Raw genomic sequence first — 26,165 nt, 5'->3', positions numbered from 1 at the left:
TTTCAAGGGTCTTCATTGGTGACACTTGTGGCTCCAACTGTCTTGATATACGGTTACTACATGATCATTCATTCTTCATGTTCATTTATTAGTTCATTCTTTCATTCCTCAGTAATCACTTAATCCAAGTCAGAGATGCAGTGGATCCGGAGCCTATGCTGGGAACACTCAGCATGAAGCGGGAATACACCCAGAATGGTATGCCAGTCCATCGCAGAGCACCATCACACACACATTCACATACTCATAACACCTAGGGGCAATTTTGCACAGCCAATCCACATACAGACATGTTTTTGGAAGGTGGGATGAAGCCAGAAAAACCAGAGGAAACGCACAAGGACACACGGAGAACATGCAAAATTCTACACAGACAGTGACTTGAGCTCACAATCGAACCGGGGAGCCTGGAGCTACCAGCACCATCAAACATATCCTTTACTGAAACACACTCTACCTTGCTTTGTCTGTAATGAATGAAGATTGCTGTTTGTTTGTTGGTTAATATAAGATTTTCCTATCTAACTGAAGGATTGAACTTATTAACTTAATTCCTTGGAATCAAATTATTTGTTTATTTATTTATTTGAAAAGGTTGGAACTAATTTTAATGTATTCATCAGAAAACTATTTTGCATTGTTTTATTCTTATTATTATAAGTTACTTTTGAAGGCTCCTTTATGACTTGAAACACTTTAGACTGTTGTTACTGTAATACATTATAGAAAGCCTAATTAATACAAAGTCATTAGGTTTTTTTTATTAAATGTATAATTGGAAATTATGAAATATAGACTTGCTGTATCATTTGAAATAGTTTTTTTTTTCAATGAAAACTCTGGAGAAGCAGGAAATTCTTTGTGTATGTTTACTGCGCTCTTGTTGAACAGATAACTTTCATCATACTCTCATTATAACTAGCTTCAGTGAATGAATCATTACGTGAAAGTGTGAGGTATTCTGGAAAGTTTTAAAAGAGAAGCTTTTAGAGAAGCTTTAAGTCGATTATTAGAAAATGGTTAGGGCCTTGAAAGAAAAGCAATACAGCAGAAGAAATTAAAACTGGAATGCAGGATATAAAATATAAAAACCAATAAGCCAACAAAACAACCACATTTTTTAAAATAGCAAGGGTTAGAAATTTAAAATGAAAAAACAAATTAAATGTGGCATATATTAAAAATATATACTGTATATATATTATATATATATATATGAACACCTAATGAACAACCTATGCATTACAAATATTTTTTTTGTGCCTAAATTGTCAGCCTAAATACTACATGTTCCCTGAAAAGAGTGGAAGTTTGTAAGCATGGTCACACATGATGTCCATAATGAATCGTTAAAATAATGGTTAAAGGAACTTTTGGAGAATTTGGAAATCGTTCAGAACTTTAGACAGTTAGACTGTCTTTTTTTTTAAACTTAAATATTATATCCAGCAGTTTTCTGCACTTCAGGTGATGGACAGTAAGATTGTATGTGATAGTAAGTGAGTATATAGGTAAGTGAATTATATACAGTATAACATGATGTTATGGGAAAATAATCAATGATAGGGTGCTGTAATGTGGCTCAATGCAAAGCAGAGTTACAGGTACCATCCTGAGGTGGATTATTTTCCAATATCAGCATACCCCATAGTGTTCTATTACTCTTATACCACAGCATTAACCACAGTGTAATTAGCTACATGTAGCCTAGACTGATGATGAAAACAACCACATTTTAAATTAAATTTTAAACATTTAAAATGTGGCATATAAGTGAAAAAGAATGCGTATTCCATTCTATATGACAGACTTAATGAAGACTCAATACATGGCATTTTTTGCCTCAAATGTTAGCTTAAATGCTAAATGTCCCCTGGCAACAGCGGCAGGTTGTTAGTCTCCTGCTCATTGTAACTACCTGAAGGAAAAAATATATATAATTTATCATTCAATATTTTGTTGTAGTTACAGTGTATAAGTTTGCCTGACAGTTTATTTAGAAAATTAAGCTAGTTTATATTTTCAGAAAAACCGTTAATCGACGCTGTGCTAGTTAACCGTTTTATACGACTGTATTAGAGTAGTGTGCTTATTGCCATGGAAACGGAACAAAGATTTACGGTTAAAACAAAATTTAGACATAAAATGGAAGCAAAAGTGATTAAAAACAATCCCCAGAAACGTTGGATTTATCTGCTGAGCACCCAAAATGGTTGAAATGACGATTTATTGCAGTAAAAGAGCACGGAGAGCTGCGAAGCCATGGACGAACTTATTTTAAAAAAAAAAAAAAAACTGCCGTGACGTCACGTTCCCACAATGCACGCGCTCTTCAGCAGCTCGAGCGCCGCTGTGTTTAGAGGGAAAACACCGCAGGCCTGGACAAACTCCAGAAATTAAAGAAAAAGGGAAGGAAAAAAAGAGAGAGAGAATCAGAAATTGATTGCAGTCGCTGTTTGGGTGCTGATGGAAGCAGGGATGGCAGAGAGAGCGGGTTTTTGGCGCCTGGTTAGTGCTCTGATCCGGCACACAAAGTGGACTTGTGCGGGGCTTTAAAGTTTTGTGGTAAGAGCTGCACTGCTGCTTTTAATGCACTTTTTATCAAATCAATCCCAATCAGATCAGCTCTGGTGTAATAGCTCACGTGCAGAAGTATTTACAGTTGTTTGTTTGAAACATGCAAACTTGAATTTTTCGGTTTACAAGGGAGGAGAAAGTTGCCCGGTAAAAGCATTTCGAGGTGTAATGTTGGCTGAACAAACATGTTAACTAAGCACATCTCAGTTACATGCATGTGTATTAATAACATATACAAGTGGCTTTTGTGCTTTTTCTCTGATTTTCCGATTGAGAAAACCTGTTTTTCGATTGATGCCGAAATCTGCATGTCTAATCTAGATGTTTTGTTGTAATTGTGTGGTTTGAATATGTGTGTGTGTGTGTGTGTGTGTTAGCTGTAGCTGCATGGTGGTGGGATGATGATGGGGGTCTAATGCATGCAGCATTACACACTTCTGCTGACTAAGAGCAAAGTTGTTTTACTGAATAAAAAGTGTATACTGAATATATATATATATATATATATATATATATATATATATATATATATATATATATATGCGCATATGTGTGTATATATTTATGTAAACATTAGTTTCATTTACATACAATTATTTCTATTATATTATATTTTACTTTTTATACATTAAAACATCATTCTATAAAAACGTATTTTAATAGTTAAAAAAATTATATATGCATAAATGACCTTTTAAAAAAAGTTTATTTTTGGTTCCATTTGAATTCGTGTTTTTTGTTAATGCAAATTTATATTTCAATCGTAGTTTATTTTTCATTGCAGAATTTTTTTTTTTTTTAAATAAAACTTTTTTTCTTTTTTTCTGTAGTTGGTTAATTTTCATTTTTTAAAATGTTCATACTTTTGAGATATCTGAATGCCATTTTGTAAGATATTACACATGCACAAAATAATCTGTAATTTTTACTTCTGGGTTTTTAAATTAAAATTAAATTATAGTCTAATTTTCACTCCAGAATTTAGGGGAAGAAAAACAGCTTTTCTAGGATTCAGTGTCCTTTTGTAAGACATTAAACAAATAAAATAATCTGTAATTATTTTATTTATTTATAATCTTTTTTTGAGCATAACGTTTTACTTGATTTTTGAGTTATATTCTATTAGTAATATAGTAATAATTCTAGTAACAGGCTCCTTTCAGTTGCCTCTACATGAGGTAATTGTATCTATCTCTTTGTACCCTTTACAGGTGGGTGCAATCGTTTCTGCTCTCTAAAGTGTATGTTTCTGATCTAAGTAAGCACAGGAATTTCAAGTTTATGTTTGATAGTAGCTGAACACTGGATTGAATGAGTAAAAAATGAAAAAAGTGCACCAAAAAAAAAAAAAAAAACCAAGCAGAGCAAGCACAAACGGAAAACAAAGAATTTTATAGACAGCCTGCTGTAAGTGTATGGTTTGTACCTGTGCGTCTGTTCCATTTCCTGGCCTTTGATTCATTTCCATATCTTGATTCTGAAGACTAAAATGAAACGGATCAGAGTGCATCTTGAGCAGTTTGAAGGGAATGAACAGAACAGCTATTAGTTTAAGAAGATTTTTGTAGCAGAATAGTTTAATATAATAATGGGATTATTACACTGTCAGATGTAAAGTTAGTACAGTACAATGCAGTTTTTTAGTAACTTGGTGTTTCCTATACACTCACTAGTCACTTTAATAGGAACACCTGTACACATCCTCATTCATGCAGTTATCTATTCAGACAATCATCTGGCAGCAGCAGTACAGTGCATAAAATCATGCAGATACAGATCAAGAGCTTCAGGTAATGTTCACATCAAACATCAGAACGGGGAAAAGGTGTGACTTTAACAGTGACGTGGTTGTTCTGAGGCTATCATGGGCACAGACTCACCAAAATTGGACAGCTGAAGACTGGAAAAAGACCAGGTGATTTGTTTCCACTTCCAGATTGCTTCCACTGTTCAGTTTAGGTGAATGTGTGCCCATGATAGCCTCAGATTCTTGTTCTTGGTTGAAAGGAGTGGAAACTGCTGTGGTCTTCTGCTGCTGCATTATGAGATGCTTTTCTGCTCACCACAGCTGTAAAGAGTGATTATATGAGTTACTACATCCTTCCTGGCAGCTTGTACCAATCTGGCCATTTTCCTCTGATCTCTTTTATCAACAAGGAAATTCCACCCACAGAACTGTCACTTACAGTGTTTTTTGTTTTTTGCACCATTCTGTGTAAACGCTAGAGCCTGTTGTGTGTGAAAATCCCAGGAGATCAGCAGTTTTTGAAATACTCAAACCAGCCCTTCTGGTACCAACATCCACGCCACGGAGTCAGACGGATAACACTTTTTCTTCATTCTGATGTTTGATGTGAACATTAACTGAAGCTCTTGTATCTGCATGTGTATGTATCTGCATGTGTACGTGCAGGTGTACAGGTGTTCCTAATAAAGTGGACAGTGAGTGTATATATGAGTGTGACGTTTAGAAAATAGAGTAGATAGCTTTATTGTAATTTTAGCCATATAGTATAATATATAGTAGAATGAAATGTCGTCCTTCAAGGCTTCGGTGCAATATGTAGTGCAAATTATGAAGATTACAGTGGAAATAGACAACAGAGCACAAGACAATAAACACACGCTGAGCAAGTAGACTCAGTACAATAGAGACAGCATAATAAATACATCACAACATTTACAACATTGTTGAACCTGGTCTATAACTAAAGCTAAACTTTCTCGCTTATTTGTCTTTGTGCAGGATGTTGAGTATGCAAAAGGACTACCCACCATCTCAAGAGAAGTCATATGACAGAGTTGGATCTCTGGTATTCTGAATTCAATTGACTATCTTACATATGTATACATATGTTTTATACCTAATCATAAAACTCATCATAACCATGCTGTACAAAAAATGGCTTCTCCTAGATGTCCAAGCACAAACATCCTAAAAACTGCTCGTACATATGAAACAATGTTCCATGGAAAGGAGCAGCTAAACAGCCACCTACAGACCCATGACTCCAACAAGCAAGAACTGCGGTGTGAAGAGTGTGGCAAACACTACAACACTCGGCTGGGTCTGAGACGCCACGTGGCTACCCACGCCACCTCTGTGACCGGAGATCTTACCTGCAAGGTTTGCCGTCAGGTTTTTGAAAGCATGCCGACTCTTCTCGAGCACCTGAGCACCCATACCGGCCGACCTCCACCAGGCGGAGCTGTGCGGGAGCGAAAGCACCAGTGTGAACGCTGCGGCCGGCGCTTCTTCACCCGAAAGGATGTGAGGCGTCACGCCGTGGTGCACACAGGCAGAAGGGACTTTCTGTGCCCTCGCTGTGCTCAACGCTTCGGCCGACGTGACCACCTTACCCGCCACCTGAAGAAGAGTCATGCCCAGGAGCTGGACGTCCTCACGTCTGCACCCCCCAGTGTGGTGAAGGAAGAACCAAGTCTGACCATGTGCACCTCGGGATCCCCTAAGGATGCCTCGGAAGCCTTTTCGATGGCTATGTTCAATCCTCAAGGTCTGCAGAGTGCCTCTACCTCTGGGGTCAGTCACCATCATTCTGTGGTGCCTGGGTCCCTGTCCAGCCCCATGGGTGTAGGCTGCTATTTTGAGCCAAGCAAGCACCAGCCCCAACAGTACCACGAGGCTCAGCGATACCAGCCTGCCTCCGCTACCTCATTTCTGAAAGCTGAGATGGAGAACTTCCTGAATGAGCTCCAGTGTGGCCCGATGCCACCTCAGGCTACAGTCGCAACCTCTGCGTCCAGACCGAGCGACCTTCTTCCTGATAGCCTGGGAGGTCAGAGTGCCCACTTCACCCTCAGGAACTCCTTTGCCACCGCCGAGCCTTCACCCACCGCTGCTAACGTGGACCTCTCGCCACTGCTGGGCTTCCTGCCGTTTGGCCTGCCACCGTACAGTGCCCCTTTGAGTTCAGGAGGCCTTGTGATGGGATACTCTACCACTACCACAGATTGCTCGCCGACTTCTACCTCTCAGCTCTCTGGGCCACTCACCTCGTTTCAGCCGCAGCCGCTGCATGAGCCTCAGGCCTTGGGACATTTAAATCAGCCTCCTGGTTTCTCTCCTACTCTACCTCGATTCCATCAGGCCTTCCAACAGTGATGTTCCTTTTTAAACTGAGTGACAGGTATTCTTGCCAAATGGCATACACATAAAGCGAAGCACTCAGTGGACTTGTTCAATTGAAGGCTCTTACTTTACAGTTACTGCTCGATAAATTCTGTAGAATAAGATGATTTGTGAGAATTTTGGCTTGAATAGAGATTGTTTTAGAATAGATTTGACTTAAGTTTTTTTTTTTCTTAGTAGGTCTTCCCTTTATTTGATTGTAGTGATTTATGGTGTTATTTAGATTCATTTAGTATTGAGAAGTCCGCATTGAACTAAACTGAGGAAATACGATGCTGTGCAAAAGTCCAGAAAAAGACCACCATTTATTCAGATTCCGGTCAAAATGGCAATTTAATGAAACAAAAGCCGTGAAAAAGTATGTGAATTTATGTGTGCATGGATGTATTCCCGCTTAACACCCAGTGTTCCCGGGATAGGCTCCACTGCAATCCACACCCGGATAAAGCAGAAGATAAAGAAATGACTGAAACACAAGCCAACACAACTAAGCTCTCTAAAATGTATCTATAATCTATAATTCGTATGCCTTCTTAAGTTATCCCTCTGGGAGAAACTCTAAAAAACAGTTTCAAAAAGGTTTCAGGTAAAAAAAAAAAAATTAAGGACCCATAATGTTTGTGAAGAACCCTTGAAAAATGTTTACTTTGTAAGCTCTTTACTTTGCTGAGTTTTCCATATTTCCAACAAGATGTAACTGCGATCTCTCAACAAAAGGTGTTCCTAAAAGTGTCACTGCCATTACATTAAGACTTACCCTTCAAAAGTGATACTTGGGCTCAATCAAGCATCTCAGTTGTGTGCGTCTAAAATGGCTATAGGAGATATTTTTGAGAAGGATACTTACCTTGTATATGGAAGTGGAAAGTCAGAGGAAATTATGTGGTGAAACACAGGGAATTTCCAAAGCTGGATGTTTAGAGAAATGGAACCTTATCAGTGGTAACTAACCAGAACTCTAGATGTAGAGATCACGCTGAGATGGACGGTACTTAGAGATGGCCCAAAAAAAAAAAAAATCAAGCTCCACTCTTGTTTCAAATATGAATAAATCCACAGGTTTTGTCAATTAACTCATGTTGAGAAGACAGCACAATGCTGAGGGTCTGAAAGGATGTCAAGAAGCCTCTTCTGAAAATAAATAAATAAATACATACATACATAATACACAGAAGGAATTTTTGAATTTTCGACAGTATGTACACTCCTGAAGAAACAGAAATCCTGTTAGGAACATGATGAGGATCAGGTGAAGGTTTGTGGAAGTGCAGCAACATCTGAAGGCATTGTGATGCTGAATAAATGCTGATAAATACTTAGAAATTATAATGCACTCTGGACTATGTTTTCTGGGAATGATTGAATTCTACAGCGAGATCCTGAGCCCAAGCACGGTGCTAAGAAGATTGAGATGAGATGTCGAAACATCGAAGAAACTAGCTGCTGGTTTTCTTACAACAATAGACTAGCTATCCCAGAGTCCAGATCTCAATATTAACAAACATCTTTGGGATTATTTCTGGATACTAGAGGTGTTAACAAAAAAACATGGTATATCATCCTTGGGGATTTCTTTAAGAAACTCACAAAGTGAGTGAAAGCTGTAATAGAGGTATGTTAAATACTGAAATGTCAGATCTTTAGTTTTGCAGCTTAAACGTGTACATTCCTGGAGTTATTTTGACAATGAAAAATAAATGACACGCACTTAATGTCCATTTTGGCTGGAAATTAAATAAGGGTGATCTTTTGACTTTTGCACAGTCCTGTACCTTCTAATATTCTTTGGAAAAAGAGACTGGATTATCACAGTGTTCTCCATTGTACAAGCACTTTTCTCAGTCAGAAGCACTTCCATGACTTAAGAGTCAGTTTAAACTGTGGTCTAATTCACATCCCAACTCGCAGCTTTCACTCAGTACATAATCTACCTCTTTTAGTGGACTTCTCCGCAGGGGAGGCGTCTCCCTATCACGATATTGGCTAGAGAAGCAAAGTGAATCCTTGTATGAAATGATGTAGTGGATGTAGAGAACATAAAAAAAAAAACAAAAAAAAAAGTGGGGATTTTAGAGTGCATTTCAGTAGTAATGAAACTGAGACGATTATAGAGTCAGGTATTATAAAAAAAAATAGCTTTTATTCTTGTTTTAGCATTTAAGGTAAAAATTTTAAAAAGGTGCTGTTGCGTTCTGCAGATTGATGTATGGAACGACAGTAAAGAGTGAAGACAATTTTGTTTGTCTCGTTTCCTGTAACTCTTAATTTCTCTCTGTTCATTCCATAAAGTTTATTGTAAAAGCAAATGATTTAAAATATAAAGTAGCTAACTATGATGTTCAAGATTAAATAGCTACTGAAGGAACTTATGATTGCTAGTTCCTGGTTCCGTACAGCAGGATCTTAATTCACTTTTTTAGATCATGTGGTGTTTTTTAAAGGCCCCCAACAGAAAAAAAAATCAGTGTTTTTGGTCCTTTTATCCACTTCAAAGCAGAGTATACTGTCTTATGTGATTTCTGTTGCTTTTCTCTTACGGATGTTACATAAATTAATGACAGTCCTGTTTTCTGCATTTGGCACGACTCGGGAGCAGAATTTCATTCACGAGATGAATTCGGTTTCTGCGACAGAAGGAAAAAGGCCCGAGTTGAAATGGACTGGAAACCAATGTTACTGTGATGTGTTTGGACTCAGACGTAACTACCTCAGACGTATCTGCAACTGTGTTTATGTGGGTATCTCACTGGAGTAAGATGATTTACATCTTTAATATGTCCAATCATGGCACTTGTTGTCTTTCAGTTGGCCTTTTGTTAAGTCTTTTTCACGTTTTCAGAAAAAAGGCTGAATTCATTTAATGTACTTAGTAACAGATTCATGGATGACAGAGAAAATAAAGTATCTTCAAGGCTACCGAGTCTTTTCATTCTTTTAACCAGCCTTATAATTAAATTGGTGATCTGGACTAACTTGTGCTTTTTGAGAAAGACCAGCATATAAATTTGTTCATAATTTGTTCAAAAGCTTCTTCTGTAGATTTACAATTTAGCACACATTTGATTTTTTTTAATTTTTGTTTACTTTAAAGGAGAAAGCCTCTGTGTCATTTTTATTATTTAAGAAAATAATCAATGACTGGGAAGTGTGGAACGAATTTGCCAACGATTGCCATTTTTAATTTATCAATAAATGACACATAATAGTTTTTATCCTTTTATATATACGTTCAGTGTTGTGGAACGTCCATGAAACAGGTCTGGTGTCATTTATGGTACTCTTACATTTTTGGAGTTTGATATGGTGTATGCAAAGGAATCGATAATTTAAATTATCTAACCTGATGTTCAACATGAAGTAACTAAGGCTGATTCCTGTGTTCTTCTAAAGGAAACTCAGAAAACTAACTCATAGTAAAGTCATGTTGTAAGGTCAAAGTTCTCCCAAGAGCTAACATTAACTGCCATATTCAGCACTCTCATGTTTGAGTTGTTGTTGTTTTGTTTTTTTTAATTCTTTAGTTGTCCTTCTGGGGGATCCAGAACAAGATTCTATGTAGTGCCCTTTAGAAGAGTGTTCCCTATCAGGAAGAACCCTTCTAGGAAGTTTTAAGAACCCTTAATTATCCAATGAACCCATAAAAAACCCTTGAAAAAGTACCAAGACAGTCTGAAATTGCAGATAAGTTCTAGGTATTAAGAAGAAAATAGTTACCAATAATTTGAAGTTTGTGTCAGATCATTACACAGTTAATACATACACTTTTAGGGGGGGAAAAAGGGTCCTTCAGTGATTTTTTGCAAAAAGGGGAACCCTTCAGACATGAGTGCCACCCATTTCAGAGATGTGAATAGGAAATTATAGTAAGATGAATATGATAGGAAATAAATAATCTGCAATTAGTAATCTCACTGAAGATTTTTTTTAAAGGAAGACTAATTATTTCTGAGAAAGGAAATTGGTTCGGAATAATTGTAGTATAAAATTGTATCTGGCAATTTTAGTATAAAAGTATTATAGTTTATTAATAATATACAGTATATAACTGTATAACAGAATTTCAAGAAAAAAAAGTTGTGGATGGATAGTAATTGAAACTCGCCACACTCTTGAGGGGAAAGCTGTTTCACCTGGGGCTCTTCAGTTCGTCCCTCTGAGCGACTTCTAATGTTTTTATGTAGACCACTGCAGCACAGGTTTTCTTTTTAGAAGAAGGAGAATCCATTTTGAAATTCTGTACTGTTAACTGTCCAGTAAACCCTTGAGGATCTGCATTTAAGAACATACACTATATGGCCAAAAGTTTGCGGACACCTGTCCATCACGTTCATATTTGCTTTTTTCAGATTTTGTCCCCCTTTGCTGTTATAATAACCGCCACTCTTCTGGGAAGGCTTTCCACTAGATTTTGGAGTGTGGCTGTGGGGATTTGTGTTCATTCAGCCACAAGAGCATTAAGTGAGATCAGGCGCTGATGTTGGGTGAGGAGGTCTGGGGTGCAGTCGGTGTTCCAGTTCATCCCAAAGGTGTTCAGTGGGGTTGAGGTCAGGGCTCTGTACAGGACACAGAGTTCTTACACTCCAACCTTCACACACCATGTCTTCATGGAGCTCGCTTTGTGCACAGGGGCATTGTCATGCTGGAACAGGTTTGGGCTTCTTAGTTCCAGTGAAGGTAAAATTGCAATGTTACAACATACAGAGACATTCTTTGTAATTGTGTGCTTCCAACTTTGTGGCAACAGTTTGGAGAAGACCCAGATATGGGAGTGATGGTCAAGTGTCCACAAACCTTTGGCCATATAGTGTACATTTAAACACACTAAAAAGGTTCCTGAAGGATTTAATTATATTTAAGCACACAGATGTGTGGGGACTTCAGTATTTTGACTCAAGTAGATTTTTGACTATTGTATTTTTGATGTAATATAAAAAGCTAATTCTCTGAAGTGAAGCTGTAAGGACATCTTTCATCTCTGATAAACAGCTACAGACATTAACCTGCGAACGTGAGCAGCAACAGTGAGCTGTTTGTTTCAGTTCATTTTAAACGTATTCAGACGTTTTTGGTAACACATTTTATTTTAAATATTTCTAACACAGCCCGTTTTATTATAAATTTTATAAATTGTTAATTTAGTTCTATTTCTATTTCTATGTACCAAACAGGCAAATGCACGGACAGCTAAAGCGACCAGGAAGCCTTCCGATGGAAGGACCCTTGGTTGACTCTCAAATGACCCCTAAGTACAAATATAGTGCACTACATAGGGAGTAGAAGGTAATAACTCACAACCTATGTAGTGCGCTTCTGTAGGAAGTTAGGAGCCGTTTGGGTTTCAGCCATTGTTTTGCCGGAGAGGGGCGCTACTGTGTGTTTTATGGCTTTTATACAGATTTGGGAAGCGAAAATAGATGTAACAGAGTAAATATTTTATTTTGTATATAAGTCGGTGTTGTTTGTGTTTAAAATCTACAGATGATATCTGTATACTAGCTGGTTAATTTGCTGGATGAGTGTTTTTTCCAGCAGAAATGGCAGACGAGGCTCTTTTTCAGTTCCTCCATAATGAACTTATACAATATGTCAACAATGCAGAAAGTGGAGAAAATGTAAGATATAATATCATAAACTGACAGAATTATATTATTTTATAATGAGTTAAGTTATAAGAGTGTTGTTTTAGGTTATATATAAGTGTTGAATGCCTTTAACTTGCTGGTTGGTGATATTGCTGGTGTAATGAAATGAATTTTCTCTCTATGAAAATTGTGTTTTCCTATAAATTTCCTATCAGATATATAGACTAATTTTTTTGTGTCTAGGAAAATGGACGGTGTGTTTCTAAGCTTGAGAACATGGGGTTTCGTGTGGGACAAGGTCTCATTGAAAGGCAAGTAAATATTGTAGGGTGTACATTTTTAACTGGCTGTAAATAAATATTTAATTATTTTAAATTTTATTATATCTTCTGTACTGATTAATGAAGTGATCACCAATTCGGTCAAGACAAATTTCACATAGTTGCAAAAATATTAAGCAGAACAGAATTCAGTTCATTTCCTGTCATTATTAAAGGAAATACGAAATATGTTTATACTGAACTCTTTGTGATGCGTTAATTTGTATTTATTTTTTTATGTTTTAATTTGATTTATTTTTATTTGTTGGTGCTGTATTTTTTGTTATTCATGTGAAAAGGTAGCGGTTGTCTCCCGCTCTGATGTCACAGGGGGAACATTTTTATTGCTAGCACAGTTACAGTGTTGATTTTTTTCCGCTATTAAACACCAATCTCATACATATAGGATAACAGACAGATTTTGCTGTTAGATCCTAAAATCAAAAGAGCAAGAGCGTCTCATGCGACATTTTCCAGCAGCATTCAACATGCTCTTAATGAGAAATCAGTGGGCAGTGTGGCTGAACAGCCACATGTTGAATGCTGCTGGAAAATGTCGCATGAGACGTTCTTGCTCTTTTGATTTTAGGATCTAACAGCAAAATCTGTCTGTTATCCTATATGTATGAGATTGGTGTTTAATAGCGGAAAAAAATCAACACTGTAACTTAGCTGTTACAGCCTTAGCTGTTCAGCCACACTGCCCACTGATTTCTCTGGGTTACTGATCGGAAGGTCAGGGGTTCAAGCCCCAGCACTGTCAAGCTGCTGCTGTTGGGCCCATGCACAAGGCTCTTAACCACATCTGCTCCAGGGGTGCTGTATCATGGCTGACCCTGCGCTCTGACCCCAGCTTCCTAACAAGCTGGGATATGCGAAAGACTGCATTTCATTGGCTCTGTACTCGTACTCTACATAGTGACAATAAAGTTGAATCTTAATCTTAAATCCAACACAGAAGTAGTGGAGATGGTGAAAATGTTGAACTCAAAGATCCAGAATGCCGCTACACTTGGCAGTTGCTGTGTGTTACAGCAGAGGCTAGTTAGCCATGAGATGACGAGCGTGATGGCATTGACGACGTTATTGTAGTTATTAGAGATTTCAAACTTTGGAAGCTGATCTGTTTGAGCGGAGTGTACAGATGAGGAGGTGAAAGAGCTGGACAGACTAAAGGACTAAAGCGCTGCTGCATCACACTCTTTAGGTAGAGATAAAGAGAAGCTAAATCCCACTGGCACCAACTGTTAGCAGGTAGTCAAATGACGTGGTGTGTGTAATGTAGGAAACTGTTATTCTGTGTGAAAATAGATCAACATGTTTATAAAAGAAGTTTAAATTTAAAAAAAAACATCAGAATTCCATTTTAAAATAAATCACCATTGAAAATCATATGTTAATTATAGAGATTACTATGCAAGTCATTCAGGGTCTTATATTTAGCTTTCTGATGCAAATATATAGAGTTGTGTGCAAATGTTTGTGCACCCCTGGTCAAAAGAAGTTAATACAACCTATGCAAGTTGCAAAAGTAAAGCTAATTCCAATGCACATTTTATTTTTTTGAATTTATTACAATTGCAAAACAAGTTTCAAACCTCAAACTTTTTCATAAAAATATAGCTGATCATGTTGGTGGTTATGTCTCTACTGTCTCAATAGGTTCACCAAAGACACAGCACGTTTTAAAGACGAGCTCGATGTCATGAAATTCATCTGCAAAGATTTCTGGACCTGTGTGTTTAAGAAGCAGATTGATAACCTGAGAACCAACCACCAGGTGAGTGTGTTCAGGTCGACTTAAATCATCATCGGTTCTGATGACAGCGTGAATGTGTTAATGGGTCGAAAATCTTATAGACAGAGTGATGTCCTGTGTATACCCATATTACCTCAAATACAGCAAATGTGTTGCGGTGGCGTGTAACTCCACTCATGTGTCTAACTGTTTTTTGCAGGGTATTTACGTCCTACAGGATAACAAGTTCCGGTTATTGACCCAGCTGTCTGCTGGTAAACAGTATCTGGAACATGCCCCAAAGGTACACATGCCCCCTGACGACACAGTCAATGCATGAATTAACATTTTTTAAAACTCTTGCAACAGACAACAAAACATGAATCCTTTCAGAAATGGAGCCCCAATCTTTAACTATTGGATGGGACACCGTCCATCTCAGGGCGCTATACACACACGCATTCACACACTCTTTCACACCTAGCATAGCCAATCTAACTGCTAGCATGTTTATAGGAAGTGGGAGGAAACTGGAGAACCAGGGCGAAACCCACACGCACACTCCTCTTGTATTTCTATTGTTACACTAAAATTACTGGCTTTCAGTAACTTTACTTTCACTGAAAATACACAGTGTCTTGTTTTAACTAAGTTTGTGTTGTTTGTTTCATCCTGTGCAGTATTTGGCGTTTACCTGCGGCCTGGTGAGAGGAGGGCTCTACAATCTCGGTGTGAAGAGCATCGTCACAGCTGAAGTGTCCGTCATGCCTGCTTGTACGGAGAACTGTTTTTATGATTACACACACACACACATGTACACGCATACACTTCAGTTTACAAAGCTGGTCACCAACTCTCCTCCTAGACCTCTACTTTTTTCAGAAGTTCCTTCATCAGCTCTACTTGATCCAAATAATCACATTGGCAAGACACAGAGACTAAGAAAGAAAGTCAGAGTTGAAGAGAGAGAGAGAGAGAGAGAGAGAGAGAGAGTGAGTCAGACAGGCAAAGAGACAGACAGACAGACAGAGAGAGAGAGACAGGATGGTGACTGAGAGAGAGAGAGAGAGAGAGAGAGAGAGAGTGAGAACCAGGATAGAGACTGAGAAAAAGAGAGATAGACAGGATGGAGACTGAGAGAGAGAGAGAGAACCAGGAGAGAGACTGAGAGAGAGAAAAAAAGAGAGATAGACAGGATGGAGACTGAGAGAGAGAGAAAAAAAGAGAGGTAGACAGGATGGAGACAGAGAGAGAGAAAGAGAGATAGACAGGATGGGGACTGAGAAAGAGAGAGAGAGAAAACCAGGAGAGAAACAGAGAGAGAAAAAAGAGAGCTAGATAGGATGGAGACAGAGAGAGAGAGAGAGAGAGAGAGAGAGAGAGAGCCGGAGAGGAGAAAGACAGGATGGAGACTGACAGAGAGAGAGATAGGATAGAGACTGAGAGAGAGACAGAGAGGAGAAGAGGGAGACAGAGTGACAGGATGGAGCGAGAGAGAGAGAGAGAGAGAGAGAGAGAGAGAGAGAGACAAGGTGGAGACAGAGAGAGAGAGAAAAAACAGGATGGAGACAGAAAGAGAGGAGAAGAGAGAGACAGACAGGTTAGAGAGAGAATCGATATGAGAGAGATGGAGACAGAGAGAAACAGGATAGAGACAGAAGAGAGAGGGAACTGGAGACAGAAAGAGAGGCAGAGAGATGGAGAAAGACAGAGACCAACCCAGAGAGAGACAGAAAGATAGAAAGAGAGAGAGACAGAGAGAGCATAAACAGGGTAGTAAATAACGTACTGGTGTACAGCATCAGTGTCTCACTTACTGCTCCTCCTGAACTCTTTGGGAGAATCAGTGATCAGTGACTTGATATTATTTTACTACCAGCTCAGTTTAACACACTCATCTGATTGTTCTTCTCTCCTCAGGTAAATTCCAGGTGATGATCCAGAAGATCTAAAACACTGAACATAAGAACAAATTCCTTATCATATATGTACACATCTGTCATAGTTTTGCTGACTTTTGATTTTATTGTACTGTTTTTTTTTTTCTTTTTTCAGTTGAAGCCTCTTAAATTCCTTGCATGCAGTCTACAGCATGTTGAGGTCAAGCCTTATTGTACTGTGTTCATTTGTACCATAACCTCGATTTATTATTGTTTTTACACTTTATCTTCTAAATCATATTTGCACAATACATCATTAAAATGTGTTAAGTTGGAGTTTTCCACCATGTTCTATTTAAATGTGTAGGAAATAATATTGGCACAGCTTGTTGAATTAGTTTGAATAAATGTTAAGCCGTGCCTCAAAGTGCAGTCTGACACTTTGTGTTTGCTTGCATTTCTAGCGTATATTTAGTTTTCTTTTAATATGACAGCTCATTAGTCTTATTTCTCAGATGCTTTGCTTATGGACAAATGAGTCTTTTGGAATAAAGTGTATGATTTGCCAGCCTGCATTAAAGGACAAATCCACCCTGAAGAACTGAAGACTTGAAAAATCCACCCTGAAGAACCGAAGACTTGAAGAATCCACCCTGAAGAACCGAAGACTTGCAGAATCCACCCTGAAGAACCAAAGACTTGAAAGATCCACCCTGAAGAACCAAAGACTTGAAGAATCCACCCTGAAGAACTGAAGACTTTAAGAATCCACCCTGAAGAACCGAAGACTTGAAAAATCCACCCTGAAGAACCGAAGACGTGAAGAATCCACCCTGAAGAACCGAAGACTTGAAAAATCCACCCTGAAGAACCGAAGACGTGAAGAATCCACCCTGAAGAACTGAAGATTTGAAAAATAAACCCTAAAGAGTCCAACATTTGCACCAACACCTCCACTAATTCCTCATTGGATTTCTCATTAATATGGCGTTTAACGTCCCTTTAACGTTCTTCTCATATGAGTGAGAAGAAGTGTGTCTTTTGTTTTTGGGGTCCAACAGCAAAATCTGACCCTTATGATTGAGTTTGTTTCTCCTATTAAACAGTGGGGTTGAGAACAGGACTCTGTGCAGGACACTCGAGCTCTTCCACTCCAACCTTGGCAAACCATGTCTTCATGGAGCTCGCTTTCTGCACAGGGGTTAGATTAGGTTCAACTTTATTATCGTTGTCAGAGTACGAGTACAGAGATAACGAAATGCAACAAGGGGCATTGTCATGCTGGAACAGGTTTGGGCCTCTTAGTTCCACTGAAGTGAACTGAATTGTAATGCTACAGCATACAAAGACATTCAATACACATCCTGTATTTGTGCTTCCAACTTTGTGACAACAGTTTGGGGAAGAACCACATACGTCCACATACTCTGGCCATGAAGTCTATGTAGCCATAATCACCGTAGATGTGTTTTCCACATGTAAAGAGATGAATAGATTAGAAAATATCTCATATATATGCTATAAAATAATATATTAGGATGGGGATCTGGGCAAAATTGTGCTGAGGACAGTGAACTTTGACTGCTGTCAGTTGGCATTAAGACAGGATTGTATGTAAGCTTTATATATGTGTTGAATTAAATATTTTCAGAAAGGAACAAGTATCTTTGATTCTTGTAGCTGATAAAATGTTGGGATGTTTTATCTCATTTCTGTTTAGGTTTAGGAAGGCCTACAAAAAAGTTTAAAAACCCAGGACCCATGATTAAAAATGTGCACACCACTGGTGAAATATTATTCTTGTAATTATTTTTGTTGTTAAAATTATTACAACCAGCATTTAAGTATCACTCTTTCATGAACAACAACAAAAAAAACCAACTGTATAAAGCATAACATTAGCCCAAGCTCTTTTTTAAATGCCCCGGAAGTACGCGCGACCAAGGCGGGGCCGAAAAAAAAGCGCGTCACGTGGTCCAACGCTCGCCTTGACGCGACCAATAGGAAGCCGAGTTCATCCTGATCAGCGTTGCCATTGGCTGATTTTTAAACGCGGACCAACGGCGCTGATATTCAAACTCATTTGGACTGTTGAGCTTCGGACGCGTTCGTTGGGACGAGATTGCGGTGTTATTTTTTTTGTGTGTTTTGTTGACAGATTCCAGCGGCAAGCGAAGAGAATTTTTGAGGGTAAGAACGATTTAAAAGAATGGTTATGTGCAAGCATTTTGTAGTAGTTTATAGTAATGTTATATAGTATATAGAGCTAGTCTATGTCCTGTTGTTAACTTTGTTAGCATAAACATGCTAGTCCTCCATCTTCCGTTGTGTCCACGTAGCTAATGCTGTAACTACATACGAATGAACACTGTATTCGAGGTTAATTGGTGTTCCATTAATGAAGAAATTACAGCTAGTTAATTTTGCCTGATGTTCTCTGTGTTTTTAGTGAGTTAGCTGAAGTAGCTGGCTTTGCAGACGCCTCGCTCGGGTTTAGAAGATGGACGCGCAGCAGCCTGGAGACTCTGCTGATCCGTACACGTTCGATGCCCCGTCTCATGTAATGGACGATTTTAGCCGAGACTCTGAAGATAATGCTGATCAGTGGTTTGGTGAGTGAAACATACCCTCTTTAACAAGTTATATTTGTCATAATCACGTCTTGTTTGCCTCCTTAGTGCATTTCCTCAGCCTGCACATGCACGAGCAGTTGTCCAGACTCGGTGTGATCACAGATCACTATCTTTCATCTTTTTTATTCATTTTTTCTTTTTGAAGGGGAAAAAAAACTGTTCTTCAGAGAAAGGGCCTTACTGAAGTTTAGATTGTAGCCAGGGCAGTTGCTAAAATCTGGTTTCTAGGTGGCAGAAATGATTGAAAGGTGGAGAAGGCTGTGGAGAGAGGTGGAGAAGGCTGTGGAAAAAGGCCAGGGTGTTCAGGGAGATCATTACCAATTAGAAATCAAGGAGAAGTGGACACACGTCCAAAAAGTTTCAGGCAAACAGGATACATGAAAAGGTTCTTACAGCTGAGTGGAATGATGCTACACATTTACTGTATTCAAGAAATACATCAATATACACTTTCCAATAATTTATTACATGTAATAGTGAAAGAACCTTTGTATAACCTTTTTTTTGTTGTTGTTTCTTTTTGCATTTATCATTTTGAAGAAAACGTATGCCTGTTTTGTAGACACAGACATGCACTTTTCTCTAACAACTTTGCATATGTACATGTGCATTCTGTGGAGTTGTGCATGCTAAATGAAGAAAACATGAAAATAGCCTATAGGGGGTTACGCAATGGTTTCTAAGCAGAGCACCTGTTTAACTGCTTAACTGGAAATGTATTGTCTATATACAATCATGGCCCTTTTTTCTTTTTCTTCTTTAGACCTGATGGCTGCCCCACAAAATGGGGAAATGGAGCAACTCACAACCCCCATGAGGGTGCCAAAACCTTTTGATGGGATGCACAACGAAGACCTTCCTAAAGCCATAGTCTCACCCATGGTCCATGTGACCGAGACAACAGCGTCAACAGGTAAATCTTCTGTATTTGACTTCTCATTTTTATTTGAATGCTATTGATTAGAAAGTGAATAATAGTTTACTGAGGCTTTGAATGTTTAAATGTCAACATTTTAAATGTTAGTGTGTAGAATTACAAGGTGGGTTTTTTTTTTCCTCTCTGCATCTCTCTCTCTCCCCTCTTTCCTCCCCAGACTCAGATGTTCCTGAGAGTACTGCTCCAGAACCTCCATCTAACATTGTGACTTCATGGGGAGACAGCAGACCAACTGGAGCTCCTAGTCAGGCTCAGAAGAAGAACGTTCCAGCTGAGCCACGCAGGTACAGCACATTGAGTATATATAATTGATGCCTGGCCAGAACTGAAATTCTGGAAAAAATGAAAAAAAATAAAAAGGTCTGTTTTCTATTTGCCTGGACGACAATGCAAGCTAATTTAAGGGGAAAAATTCAACTCACTCAGTGCTTTCAATAGGCTGAAAGTGAGCTCCTATTAAAGTCAACATAATAAACTTTTTAATATTACATTCTTCTATTAAAGTAATTTACAATAACAGCACATGGCCCATTTTTCATACTAGGATATGCAGCCGAATAATGATTGTATATTATGTTGTATATATTTCCCCCACACAGAGTATTGAAGCGTCCTGTGGTCAAAGAGCGACCTCAAGCTCCTTCAACACCTCCTGTGATGAAGAAGAGGAGGTAAGACCAGGCCCGGGATACAAAGTTACTTGCAGTGGTTTATCTAATAGTGTTCAGTTAGAGGTTCATGTTGATATTTACAGAGTTGTTCCAACTCCTAGAAGAACAGTTTTCCGTCCACCACGAAGGTAACATTGACCGTGAGTGTGTAAAGAGTTGGTGCACTGGGTTAACAGTGATGTTGATTAATGGGGTGTGGTCACTGGTGGCGTTCTGGTAGAAATGCACCACACGCATTCCTTTCATTTTTTTAGGGCTGGGTTATATTAAAATATTAGGATAAATCATCGCACTTCACTTTTATGTAGTCTTCTGAGTCTTTTCGGTGTTCATATACTCCCTTTTTTTCATGAAATGTTGCTACAGTTGTGGACACTTCTTTTTCTACAGGAGCTCAACGGGTGCAAGGCAAGCTCGCCGCAGTGGTGCTGCTACCAGACGCAGCATCAGGCAAAAGAACAAACCACCCATGCCCTCAGCTGCTGCATCTACCGCCTCTGCTAACCAGTAAGTGGCAGTAATGTTAAGCTAGTTGTCTAACCCGAGTTGGATATGATAATTGCTTTAGTTCTGTAATGTTCCGTTTACTCACGTTATTTTTTGGCCTGCAGGCAGAAGAGCACCGAGCAGCAGGAGCTGGAGCGCATTGAGGCTCTACAGAAGGAGGTGGCCGAGCAGCGCAAGAGGAACGAAGCCAGCTACAGAGCTGCACTGGCAGGAAGTGAGTATGCAACCTCTTGCTGGTATGAAATCTTTTTTTTTTTTTTTTTTTTTTCCCAGTTGCACCTGACTTCATTAGGAGACGAGCCTAACTAACTGTCTTTCCTTAAAGGTCAGCCTCCAAAGAAGCATGTGCTGTCCTCCACCATTCCCAAAGAATTCAACTTCCACTCAGATAACAGAGTGAAAAGCCATACAGAAGTTTCTGAAAATTCATATAAGGAGTGTGACTTTACTTCACAACTGCGAAAGCACCCTTCCTCGCCTGTGAGTATCAACTGTGAAAGCAGGTTGGAACGTTTAGGTCAGGAGTATTAAGAGAAAATTTCTAAAGGTCCAGTTACAAAACTCCTTGTTTATAAAAGTACAGATAAGCAACTAACATGGTAGAATAGTGACCTTTTAATGCTTAATCTTTAATTTAACTATAAATAAGACAATTCAATGTGGGTTTGGTTAATAGTGGCACTTCCACACTTTTTTGTCTAGCACTACAAACTCTGAATAGATGACACATCTGTTATGAATTTGATACTGGGAAGAGAAATGCAGACTTCTCTGTCCAATTGTCTTTCAACATTCATATTTTTGTCTCTGACTTTTCTTTAAACAAGCCATATTGTCCATTCACTAATCAAACCAGAGTGGGCAAATAATCTGAAAAATCTGAAAACTCTCCTATCTGATCAAATATCTCTAGCCCTGTAGTTAGTCTCTGTTCCAATGAGCTGCCATCAGCTAAATAATTTGCCTAAATGCCTATGAGGTTCTGTTGGAGCACTGTATCAGAGGTATGATCATATGACCTAATGGTGTAGTAACTCCTTACAGTAACCACCACAGGCCATCCTCTGTGAGGATGGAGAATAGCTTGTGCACCCTTTTGGCCATTCATGGCGTCTGTTTGCTTCTGCTTCTTGGGCAAGCTGAGATATAAAACTAGAAGGATTACTTAAAGAAGCTTTAGTCTGGATACGAGCAACAGCTTTGTCCCACAAACAGACTAATTTATTTCCAACTTTTACAGTTAAAGACTCATAAGGGCACCACAGTCCCCAAGCCCTTCAACCTCTCTGCTGGCCACAAGAGGAAGTTGGAGGAAACCAGTTCCTATGTGTCCATGGCTGAGCAGATCGAACAGTTTCAGAAGCGCACTCCAACCCGTTATCACCTGCGCAGCCGGCAGAGTCAGGAAAGGGGTGGGTCAAAACCTCAGTTCTTAATGCCCCTTAATGGGTTCTTAATGGTTTAATAGATGCGTACTACTTCAGTGTCTGTAAGCCTTTTATGTTAATGTACTAATCAAACTGCATATTTAATGAATGTTTTGGGAAATAAGACTTGCACAAGTGTCGTTCATCAGCTGATATACTTGTTTGATGTTTGTTTGCATCTTTAGGTTTGTACTGGTTAATGTGTCTAACAAGTAATGGTAGTCTGTCACACAGAATCTGTAAATGTATAGCTTAAATAGTTCTTCTGTATGTTACCCAGACTTTCATGTCACAGTAAAGCAAGCTGGATTTTATTTCCATTGTCCTCAGGCCCATCACCAATGAAGACTGAGAAGCCCAAGGTTACTCACCCTCACACCCCTCAGCTGATGACCCGCCAGAGAAGCCGCCCTGTCATGGTGAAGAGTGCTGCTGAGATCGAGGCTGAAGAAGCAGAAAAACTGCAGCAGTATGTAGCTCTAGAATTTTGTCTCTTCTCCCAGGTCCTCCCACAAAAGGCCTAGCTCTTGCTATACAAAGTAAATTTTCACCTGATTTTTTTACCCTGATGAGGTGTATTCAGCATGTTCTGCATACACATGGTACATCCTTGTCTTCCCTCAGGTTTAAGTTCAAAGCTCTAGAGCTCAATCGCAAGATCCTTGAAGGGGCCCTGGCTCCTAAGAAGCCCGCTCCCAAAGAAGTGACTCGTCCAGAGGGCTTCCAGCTGGAGGTGGAGAAACGTCTGCAGGAGCGACATGCCACCAAAAAGACAGCAGAGCAGGAAGACTACACCTTCCACTCCAGACCCTTACCAACCCGTATCCTGGAAGAAGTGGTGGTAAGAAGCACTTAAACTATTTATAAGACAAGATTTTTGCTGTTAAAATTAATTTACATGGCAAATACAGTCGGAACCAAATTTGTGCATATGATGAGTAAAGTTAAGTGTCAAGACACTGTAGAATAGCATGTGAGTGTACCAAGTCACTAATGCTAGATTGGAATGTTCTTTGATTAGCAAAGTTTCCAATCACATGGTGTGGGGATTTTATTTTTAAATAAAGACTAAAACACTTGGGAGCTTGCTGTTACAGGAAAGTAATCAGTGATGGGATGGAGTGATGTGGACTTACTGTTGCACCTCAAACTGTTTTATTCCTCTTACCACCACAGTTTGCTAACGCTTACAGTTTTCATTAATCATAAAACAACATTTTTCAGTTTAAGGTTACATTTAATGTTGTGGACTAAAGTTCCACTATATGGCCAAAAGTTTATGGACACATGCTTTTTGAACATCCCATTCCAGATTTAGTCCCCTCTATGCTGTCATAATAACCTCCAGTCTACTGGGAAGGCTTTTGACTAGATTTTGGAGTTTGCCTGTAGGGATTTTCCCATTCAGCTATTTTTATTTGCCTTCCAGTCTACTATCAGATTCAAGAATTCAAAAGCACTGTGGTATACATGTATTGAAAATGCAGAGTCATTCACTGGAGATAAAAATGAATGAATTTGTTTCATGCATCATTCCTCTTCGTTAAGCTTATTAGGCTGCATGTAAACATGCACAGTGGTGTTCTGAGCTTCCTAACTTCTTACTTTTGTCTTTAGGGTGTACCAGAGAAGAAGGTACTGAACCCTACTGTCCCCGAATCTCCTGCTTTTGCACTCAAAAACCGTGTACGTGTGGAACGCAAGACAGAAGAGGTACAAGCTGGCTTCTTAATTTGGGTGGACTTGATTAGGGAATTGTTGGGCTGTTCCTGAAATTCTCTTGTTTTTGGTGTGTGTGTGCGCGCAAATTTGCAGGTGAAGGCACCGGCTCCACTGAAGGCACTTCCTGTGCCCCATTTTGTGCCCTTCCAACCCAAACCTGCAGCAAAGAACCATGTAGAAATGTGTCCCTTCTCATTCGAGCAGCGTGAGCAAGAGCGCAGAGCACAGAAAGAGAAAAGACTGGAAGAACTGAGAAATGAAGAGGTATGATCTCAACTATGTGTACTGACCTGTGACTCTCTGCAACAAACTCCATTAATAATAAATGGAAACTGTATTGTCCATTAAGTTTCAAGAAAAATCACATGACCTTAGCATTGCAGATCAGCCTATATGCAACACATTTTGGTTTTCTAACTTTTCCAGGTGCCCAAATTCAAAGCTAGGCCTTTGCCTGACTTCCATGAAGTGAATCTTCCGGGAAAGAAAGTAACTGAACCTACCAAACCTGCTCCTTTCAAGCTAATGGTGGATGAGCGTGGATCTGTGAAGAGTGAACGTTGGGAGCAAATGGTACTTTTCTCCCTCCACCTTTCTATCTCTCTACTTTATTGTTTCCAAACAGAACCGCTGGCTGTGTAGGGAAGCAATTAGATTTCTTGCAGAAGTACTAAGTCCTGTGCATGAAGGAAATGACTGGATGCCAGCTGATTTTTTCAGTTGATGGTGAAAAGATTTCTTTACACCCGTCATAGATAAAAGAGGAGTTGAAACAGCAGGCTGAAGCAGCGTGCTTCAAGGCGAGACCCAATGCAGTCGTGCACAAGGAGCCTTTTGTGCCCAAGAAAGAGACCCGCTCCGTCTTAGGTATGTTACACATAACATGTCTGGCACAAGGGCTTGCAGCTGACTGTTTTGAACCTGTGACTCCTCACTGCTGGTTCTGCTTCACCGTGGTTTTTTCTGTGTGGTTCATGTCAAGCTTGCTGCTTTGCTAACTGCCCACCTCTTCTATTTTACTTCCCATTTTCCCCACCGCTATCGACTTCTCCCTCTACTCTGATGCTCCATTTGGTCATCTTTTATATCTTTTGGCACTCTCTCAAGCCGATACTACCCATTCTGTAGTTGCCGAGGGTTTCCAGCTGTCGACGGAACGGCGGGCCAAAGAGCGGCTGGAGTTTGAGCAGGCTCTGAAGGAGAAGGAGGCACTGAAGGCGCAGATGGAGGAGCGACAAGCCAGAGAGCAAGAGGAGCGTGAGAAGGAAGAAATCACCAGATTACGGCAAGAACAGGTATATCCATCAAGCTTTGTAATAGAGCCTTAATCAATCTGTGAGCCATATAGCATGGTATGAAATTCTATGTTCAGTACCCACTAACTATACAGAACAGGATCATCAGAATGAACTACACATGACATGATGCTGTTTTTCTAAACAATGTGACTGAGCTTGAGTGCAAATTGCATACAGTTTCCAACTAGGAATAAAGTATTTGAGCTGTGGTGTGTCTAAATAGCTTTCTCTTGCTTTTGCAGGTGCATAAAGCCCAGCCAATCAGACGCTACAAACCAGTTGAGCTGAAGCACAGCGAGATATCTCTTACCGTGCCCCAGTCTCCAAACTTCTCCGACCGTTTTCGTCTGTAATGTCTCATCGGGATAAACTGTGTACATAATTTAAATGTTGTTTTTGCCTTTTTTTTTTTTATTGCTTTCACTTTTTAAAGTTGTGTGCTTAGTAAGTTGGATAAACCAATTTTTTTACCTTCTGGGGCTGTAGATTGTTCTACACTCAGACTTGGACACTCGTTGCAACTGTGATCCATTGCATTATGTGAACTGTTGTACAATGTTTTCTCTCATTCCTCTGTACATGTAGCCTCTGCTATTTTCTGTCTTTAACATTTTCCCCTCTTTTTGTAATGTATTAAAGGTGTGCTTAGAACAGTTTGTCACATGATGTGTTTTTTTTCTTCTTCTCTCTTCTTCTTTCCCCTCCCTCCTTTCTTGTCCTACA

General features: G+C 39.3%; 3 protein-coding genes across 7 annotated transcripts; all 3 read left to right on the top strand.

Annotated features, from left to right (window-relative positions):
• The first annotated feature begins 2,323 nt into the window (after positions 1 to 2,323).
• plagx (pleiomorphic adenoma gene X) lies at positions 2,324 to 7,804 on the top strand. Of its 2 annotated transcripts, XM_026944926.3 has the most exons (3): positions 2,324 to 2,565; positions 5,324 to 5,390; positions 5,494 to 7,804. In XM_026944926.3, the coding sequence occupies exon 3, from the start codon at positions 5,540 to 5,542 to the stop codon at positions 6,698 to 6,700; it is 1,161 nt and encodes a 386-aa protein (XP_026800727.2). In that variant the 5' UTR covers positions 2,324 to 2,565; positions 5,324 to 5,390; positions 5,494 to 5,539; the 3' UTR covers positions 6,701 to 7,804. The 2 variants fall into 2 exon arrangements, with proteins under 2 accessions (XP_026800727.2, XP_026800726.2); XM_026944925.3 differs by having other exon boundaries at positions 5,324 to 7,804.
• A 4,231-nt stretch (positions 7,805 to 12,035) lies between these two features.
• Positions 12,036 to 16,674, top strand: trappc6b (trafficking protein particle complex subunit 6B). Its single transcript, XM_026945106.3, has 6 exons — positions 12,036 to 12,339; positions 12,553 to 12,620; positions 14,292 to 14,409; positions 14,588 to 14,671; positions 15,048 to 15,141; positions 16,288 to 16,674. Exons 1-6 carry the CDS (start codon positions 12,262 to 12,264, stop codon positions 16,317 to 16,319), a joined length of 474 nt encoding a protein of 157 aa, XP_026800907.1. The 5' UTR covers positions 12,036 to 12,261; the 3' UTR covers positions 16,320 to 16,674.
• Positions 16,675 to 18,289: 1,615 nt separating this feature from the next.
• tpx2 (TPX2 microtubule nucleation factor) lies at positions 18,290 to 26,093 on the top strand. 4 transcript variants are annotated; one of them, XM_053240789.1, is made up of 18 exons: positions 18,290 to 18,437; positions 18,697 to 18,859; positions 19,644 to 19,793; positions 19,975 to 20,101; positions 20,417 to 20,488; positions 20,590 to 20,616; positions 20,879 to 20,995; positions 21,100 to 21,209; positions 21,321 to 21,475; positions 22,236 to 22,407; positions 22,753 to 22,891; positions 23,047 to 23,263; positions 24,040 to 24,135; positions 24,238 to 24,408; positions 24,571 to 24,717; positions 24,900 to 25,011; positions 25,252 to 25,439; positions 25,685 to 26,093. In XM_053240789.1, exons 2-18 carry the CDS (start codon positions 18,748 to 18,750, stop codon positions 25,793 to 25,795), a joined length of 2,223 nt encoding a protein of 740 aa, XP_053096764.1. In that variant the 5' UTR covers positions 18,290 to 18,437; positions 18,697 to 18,747; the 3' UTR covers positions 25,796 to 26,093. The 4 variants fall into 4 exon arrangements, with proteins under 4 accessions (XP_053096764.1, XP_053096765.1, XP_026800904.3 ...); XM_053240790.1 differs by having other exon boundaries at positions 20,572 to 20,616; positions 25,273 to 25,439; XM_026945103.3 differs by having other exon boundaries at positions 20,572 to 20,616.
• The last annotated feature ends 72 nt before the right edge of the window (positions 26,094 to 26,165 follow it).

This window comes from Pangasianodon hypophthalmus, chromosome 16 (assembly GCF_027358585.1).
Source record: "Pangasianodon hypophthalmus isolate fPanHyp1 chromosome 16, fPanHyp1.pri, whole genome shotgun sequence".
Classification (NCBI taxonomy): Eukaryota; Metazoa; Chordata; class Actinopteri; order Siluriformes; family Pangasiidae; genus Pangasianodon; species Pangasianodon hypophthalmus.
The sequence above is the reverse complement of the archived record's forward strand: the minus strand, read 5'-3'. Positions and strand labels throughout refer to the sequence as shown.